At 46.6% G+C, this 7,500-nt stretch overlaps 1 protein-coding gene across 3 annotated transcripts in view; it reads right to left on the bottom strand.

Annotated features, from left to right (window-relative positions):
- bbs9 (Bardet-Biedl syndrome 9) overlaps nucleotides 1-7,500 on the bottom strand; it is an 80,382-nt gene that overhangs the window by 27,588 nt on the left and 45,294 nt on the right. For all 3 annotated transcript variants that reach the window (XM_060064331.1, XM_060064333.1, XM_060064332.1), the window contains one exon: nucleotides 7,354-7,500. This exon is cut by the window's right edge and continues 6 nt beyond it. In XM_060064331.1, the coding sequence (XP_059920314.1) occupies nucleotides 7,354-7,500 (147 nt within the window). The remainder of the gene's footprint in view (nucleotides 1-7,353) is intronic.

Here is a 7,500-nt window from a genome sequence, read left to right as displayed (position 1 = left end):
TGAGTGTGTGTGTATTTGTGTGTGGCGCCAGGGACAAGCTCTGCTGTGGCTATTTGCTGGAGGTCAACAAACAGGAACATTGAAATCTCTCCCTCAGTTTCCGCTCCCGGGAACTGCCTGAATGGGCATCAAGCATATGCAAACGCACACATGCGCACAACACACACATACATACACACACAGCTATATGTGTACAGTTATATTTTCAACTGCGTTCACACACGCATTCACACACAAACACACACACACACACACACACACACACACACACACACACACTGCGGTGAGTGTCAATGAGCTGAATGAAAGACAGCCATTCATTGATAAGACAGACAGTCCCATAAACATACTGTCTAAGTACAAACATACCAGACCACCATGACCCCTCTATGCACCATTCATCCGCTAAATGTGCATGTGGATGAGTGTGTGCGTATGTCGTTGAGAGTGTACATGCCGCCTTGGCACTTGTGTGTGTGTCTGTCATTTTTAGATTATGTGACAGTAAGATAAGATACAGAGGTGGCCGAAGTAGGAAGAGCATGCGAGTAAAAGCAATAGAATGCAAATGTTATTGTGTGTGTGTGTGTGTGTGTGTGTGTTTGTGTGTGTGCGTGTCTGTGTCTGTGTCTGTGTGTGTGTGTGTCTGTGTGGGTGGGTGGGTGGGTGCGTGTATGTGTGTGTGTGTGTGTGTGTGTGTGTGTGTGTGTGTGTGTGTGTGTGTGTGTGTGTGTGTGGATGTGTGTGGGTGTGTGTGTGTGTGTGTGTGTGTGTGTGTGTGTGTGTGTGTGTGTGTGTGTGTGTGTGTGTGTGTGTGTGTGTGGATGTGTGTGGGTGTTTTTGTGTTAGAGAGAAAACGAGAGAGAGAAAGAGAAATAAGAGGAAGTCCCTTAGCTCCCACTGGTCCTTTCATCTGGTATGCAAACACACACACACACACACACACACAGCGGCTACCTGAGAGACGACCTTAGCAAGGTAATCCTAGACACACGAGTTCACACACAAGTTTACACTCAAGTGTGTTTCCGCACACACAGATATGCCCTGAGCACTCACAGATACGAGAGTCGCACACACGCTCGAACACACTCACACACACCCGCACGTGCGTTCAAACACACACACACACGCACGCACGCACACGCACACACACACACACACACACACACACACACACACACACACACACACACACACACACAAGCACAGATAGGAGTGAGCAAGACCTGGGTCTTAGGTCCACAGTAGGATCTGTGTTTAGCTATGTTTAGCCATGTTTAGCGCTCCATTTGGGGCCAAATAAATCAGGCTGCTGTCTGCCAGAGGCCTCCATTAGGGGCCCTGGAGAGAGGCCCTTTGAGGGCCTGTCAGTCAGCCAGGTCAGCGAGCGTTTGAACTCCTAATTACAGGGAGCCACGGCTGGGCTCTGCCCGGCCCGGAGTCCTGGTTCCCAGACAGCGCTGAGCGCAACGTTAGCCCGGCGCGCTAACGCATAAACTAACAAACGACTGGCATCATACACCTCACAGGAAACAGTACCGGGCAAATATTTATGAAAAGCGAAAGGCTTCCCAACTACCGCTCCTGTGATCCCTGTACTTCCTCTCTCCCCCCCCCCCCCCCCCCCCCCCCACACCTAAACTCAAATTTCTTTCTGAGTGAAAGCCCCACAACTTCCTCCCACCAGGAGGCTAGCACGGCAGCCAGCAGAGTGCTAGCACTAGGCTAGCCTGTAGGCGCCTGCCTCAGATTAACCAAAGGCCAGCTAGCTGAGGAACGCTAGCTAGCGCTAGGCTAACTTGTAGGTGCCTGTCTAAGATTAATCAAAGGCCAGTTAGAGGGGAGCGTGTGAAATACAGAGAACAGGGTGATGGACGGCTTTCAAATGAGCAGGAGAGGGTTGAAAAATGCACACACACACACAAACACACACACACACACACACACACACACACACACAATAGACCATGTTACCTCTGACCGACAAAGCAGTAAGGCTCAGTATCAACACCTCTGGAAGGTCTGTAGATATCAATGCAGGTGTTGTTTTATGCCAAATGTCGTAAAGTTTGGGAGAAATGCACCCAGCCTCACATAGAGTCTTGTGTGTGATCAATTGGGCTAACTCTGATGATTTCAACAGTGTGAACAACAACCCTGTAAGACAACAGACAGCAGGTTCTTTCTTATCTGCTTGCGGTTTCTCTGGACAATGCCGGCACTGACTTGTGGAGACACAGTACGTTAACCAGGGGGGGGGAATTCCCAATAAAGCCCCTCTTCTGCCCCCAGTGTGATGTGTGGACACCTAGCAGGCATTCCTTCAGGGGGGTCCCGCAAATGAAAAGACAGGCCTCATTCGACAGCAGACCTAATTGGTCGCACATTCCATCGCTGGTCCCCCCTGCGATTTTTACAAGCCTGATACCATTGTTTTAAGGGACCGTAGGAACCCCCCCCCCCCCCCCCCCCCCACCCTGGCTACGTTTCCTTTCTCCAGGCTCCAATAATCGGGTCTAGGTGATTCAGGGTCAGCACAGTTAACCAGGTTGGTGTTGGAGTTCAGGTCAAGGTAAAAACACGCTGCTAGTATGAATTAATGCTAGATAGCAGAATGAATGACTGCTAGCTAGTCTTATGACGTTGTAATTGGATTTTGATGGCTCCGCCAGTTGTTAGCCATTATGATGGAGTCGCTCTAAGGTCGCGCTGCAGCAGGTTTTTTGATGATTCTAGATGTTCTATAGATCTAGCTTCTGGAGATCGCAGATAGTTCTAAACGACTCCATGATGTGGTGCTAGGGCCAGGCCCTGAATAAATACAGCAGCAGGTCTTGCACTACAACACAATGTTTCTTTTTCAATGCCATGAGAAAAAACACAATCGCACAAGGTGATCGCAACCTGTACCATTGGCACATGAAGATCGGGACGTTATGGGACTGAAATGGCAGAGTGACGCATAAGGCATACAAAGATCATGTGTTGCCCATCCAAGCCTGTGTTTAGAGAACCACAATTCTCTTGTAAACTATACCACCAAAACTCAGAGCTTAAGGTTAAAAAGCAGTGTCACATCTGCATTGCAGATAAATTCTTACTATTCACTCATAGATAATTGGCAGATCATCTTAGCCAAGACGACTTACATTGTAGATAAGGAGCAGGCATGGTTTAGCCATCCTTCTTATAGTTGTGTACAGGCAGGCTGTAGACATTGGGAATTTAACCTAGTACCCAAATCTGGGGGTTGAACCCTACCCAGCCGACCCATGACCCTGATGTATTATCCTGTTTTACCTTAGATAGTCAGAGAAGGCCAGCATACAGAAGACCAATATGTTTTCCGTTAAGAAAGATACAACCCAAGCCGAGATGGATCATTTGAATACCGGATGGAGGATTTTAATAGGAATCACGTTAACATATTATAATCCATAAACCGGAGCACATGTTCACTGACGGGGAGGGAGAGCAGCCTTCCCTAGGAGTTCAGCGGCTGTCAGCTGATGGTCGGACGTGAACACAGTCAGAGTCTGGATGAGGATGAAGGACTCTTGAAGATATGCAATTCGTTTTAATATGATAAGAAGCTAAAGGTGCCCTCTGGTGACCAGGCCGATGGTCTTACATCAATCACAACTGAGAGATTAGGTTCCACGAGGAAGTGCAGAAATATCCACAGAAACCACCCTTGGATGACCAAGGGGGGGAAAAAAGGGAAACATCTGGTGTTATGATGACGTTCCAAAAATGCTATCCTTTTAAATCCCGAATGCTGTCAAAAATACTAGAGTAAGATGTAGCTGTGAGAGAACACTGAGCAGCTTTTTGTCCTTTACACCGAGTTGGAAACACATGAAAAATACATAGATGGATAAATGTATAGATAGACATATATATATATATATATATATATATACAGTATATATAAACAGCTATAGCTATTTATATAAAGATAGATAGAGAAAGATCCAGGGAGAGAGAGAAAGAGAAACAGGGAAACAGAGAGAAAGCGAGAGACACAGAGGGATGACGGATCCAGAGAGCGGACCCAGCAGCTTGGCAGGCCCCATAGTAGTTCCTCACACACGGATGAATTATTAATTTGACGAGTTCATCACTCTTCCGAGTGCTTGTCGATAGGTTCCATTATGGGGGGTGGGTATATACATTACAGTGTATAGTGTGTCAGAAACTTCCCGCATGCCCGGCATGGGTTGGCGGGAAGAGAGGGAGAGATGGAGATAGAAAGAGAGAGAGAAAGAGAGGGAGAGAGAGAGGGAGAGAGGGAGCGAGGGAGAGAAAGAGAGAGAGATAAGGAAAAGGGCAGAAAGAGGCTATGAGCTACAGTTACAGGTTTACAAGACGACGAGGCTTCCATAACCTAGAAGTTGAGGAAACCTCACTCAGGCGAGTATTTAGTCTGTGTTTAGCATTCGGTATTTAGTCTGCTCGCTTGGCCCTCAACATCTTCACACAAGCCTTCCCCAAGGCTTCCCCCCTGAAGTTCACACAAACAAAAGTCATTCAAAACCAAAGCAAATGTAAATTTAATGAATGAACTGTTGCCGACCACTGGATGGCTCCTCTCAAGCTACACTGAGGGCTTAACCATTCAGAGATTCCCACGTTTAAAGGCGGCTGATGTGATGCTGATGTCACACCGACACTAACGAGTCGCTAACGAGACTAATGGACAGTGGAACCCGACGACCAATAAGCTAACCTCCGGTTTAGACAACAGAATCAGGGAACCATCACTTTACAACGGCAGAGAGACTGCACAATAACACCCGCTCACTCGCACACACACACACACACACACACGCATCTGAAGGAAAGCGCAGAATAACAAGAGAAGCCGCTGGAAGTGACTGGTTTCCCTGGGCATCAAACACACAAACACAATGACAAGAGTGGAGGCGTGCATGAAGGCAGACCGAGGAATCTTTACCAGTAGAAACAATACATCCCCCATGTGGGCACTGTGTCTGGCACTGACCGACATCCCACAACACACACACACACACACACACACACACACACACACACACACACACACACACACACACACACACACACACACACACACACACACACACACACACACACACACACACACACACACACACACAGCTTACACAGAAATACACTGAGGCGGACTCAAGCCAAGCCACCGTCTGAAACCCAGGCATCAGCAATAGGGCAGACACTTGTGTGTGTACACAGACACACAAAAGACGGACACACCACTTTGTACACAAACACATACGCGGCAACCAAAAGGCGTATACAACCAAGTATACATGCCGCACTTCCATAAACACAAACACAAATCAAAGCTGCATAAACAGGACACACACGCACATATACACACACAGACACACACACACAGAAGCTGCATGTGCCAGGATCACCGACCCGATGTACATGCACACCAGATGCGCGCAGATACACACACATACACACACACACTTATAATGCCACTGAATCGACTGTACATACTGATGAACAGAACACAAACAAACACACTAGGTGCATTGATATACAATATATGCTTGTATGTGGGCAGAGCAGATGTGTGTGGTTGGAGGAAGTCTACGTTGTATTGTTTAGGGGGTAGTGTTTCAGCAGCCCTACATTTCACAAGTTTGGGCTCCCGGTTCTTGTCTGGGGCAGCAGCAAATTGCCCAAACTAAAATATGAACACATTTGACACATTAATGAAATTAAACTTTTGTATTCATCAGACAAGATTAATAATAAAAAAAATGCAGATAACAATTCCCCTTTGTTTTTTTCACTTTACCTTTGAGCAGTAAAGGTGACCCCAACAGGTAGGTATTTCCGTTGAGAGGCACAGTAGGTAGTTACCATAGCTACTGTACGAGTCATGGGGTCACCTTGAGGTGAATTTGTTTGGCGATTTAAAGTTGTATGAGTGTATGTGTATGGGTTAAAGTTAAGGGTTAGGAAAATATTTCTGCTGCACCAAAACACACTTGTGTCACATAATTTGTCACATATTTAGTCAAATAACACGATGTTGCGATGACAGCATGATTTACATTAGACCAAAAAGGTTTGTGTGAGTATATATATTTATGTGTGTGTGTGTGTGTGTGTGTGTGTGTGTGTGTGTGTGTGTGTGTGTGTGTGTGTGTGTGTGTGTGTGTGTGTGTGTGTGTGTGTGTGTGTGTGTGTGTGTGTGTGTGTGTGGTCCCCAGTAAATCTTGCAGGGGTATTTAGCTAACAACTCATCAGTCTCATACAGGAAGTACATAAATCAGCAGAATAGGAGCCCACACTGAGTGTGTGCACTCACCAAACCCACACACACCCACTTCAACACTCACACACATCAACATAGAGAGGTAAGGCGGTAGGCAAATACGACTGTTTCTGGGATTGTAAGTGAGTAGGCGTGTGTGTGTGGTTGTGTGTGTGCGTGTGTGTGTGCATTTGTGTGTGTGTGTGCATTTTGTGTGTGTGTGTGCGTGTGTATGCATGTATGTGTGTGTATGTGTGTGTGTGTGTGCATTTCTGGTTGTGTGTGCGTGGGTGCATTAGTGTGTGTGCATATGTGCATGTGTGCATATGTATATGCACGTGTGTGTATGCATTCATGTTTACGGTATAATGTTCATACATATACATCGCTTAAACGTCTTTAAAAGGGTGGGCCTCAACGTGGGGATTTTACCATCATTCCCTATAAAATCAAGACGCAAACCACTTCAACCGGATGCAGACTTTACAGCACAGGGAGCCCCCCCACCCAGCATCGGTGCTATGGCTTGACATTATTTGATTGAATCGTATTGATCGTTTGCTTGTTTGAACTGGTTTATAGCATAGTCTATAGCCTGGTAGGCTATGAACCATTTGAACCCTCCTAAAGAGTGTAGCAATATTAATTAATAAGACAGGGAGATTTCCTAGATTTCAAGAAGCTACATTAGCTGTTTCATTTGAACAAAATAACCAAATATATTTCCAATAGAATATGACCATCAACCCCCGACCGATCATTTTAGACTGAATTGTTGTAACAACAATGTTTTCCTGGTTCCAGATAAGGATAGCAGAAAACCGGGATCAACCAGCCAAACAACCATCGTATATCACCATGTAAGCCCCAAAACAAACATTGATCACGATAAAAAGGTAATATCATCCATAAAAGCTGTGTAAAAGTAATGACAACGAAAAACCCTCAGAAAACCTCAAGATGAAGATGCAGAAGTCCCATAATTCTGGTGCAGATTGGCGCTCATGGGGTAATGGTGGCCAGAGCTGTGTGCGTGTGTACGTGTGTACGTGTGTACGTGTGTGCGTAACCCTGACCTGATGGTAGGTGGCGTCCAGCAGGCTGTCCAGGTTCTGCAGGGGGGCGGGGGTCTTGTCTTTGAAGCGGGTCAGCAGCCGCCGCTGGATGGCTCGGAACTGGACCGCTCGCTCAGCCAGCAGGTCCTGGTACTGATGGGCGCTCAC

The sequence above is a fragment of the Gadus macrocephalus genome, chromosome 11, assembly GCF_031168955.1.
Source record: "Gadus macrocephalus chromosome 11, ASM3116895v1".
Taxonomy (NCBI): Eukaryota; Metazoa; Chordata; class Actinopteri; order Gadiformes; family Gadidae; genus Gadus; species Gadus macrocephalus.
The sequence above is the reverse complement of the archived record's forward strand: the minus strand, read 5'-3'. Positions and strand labels throughout refer to the sequence as shown.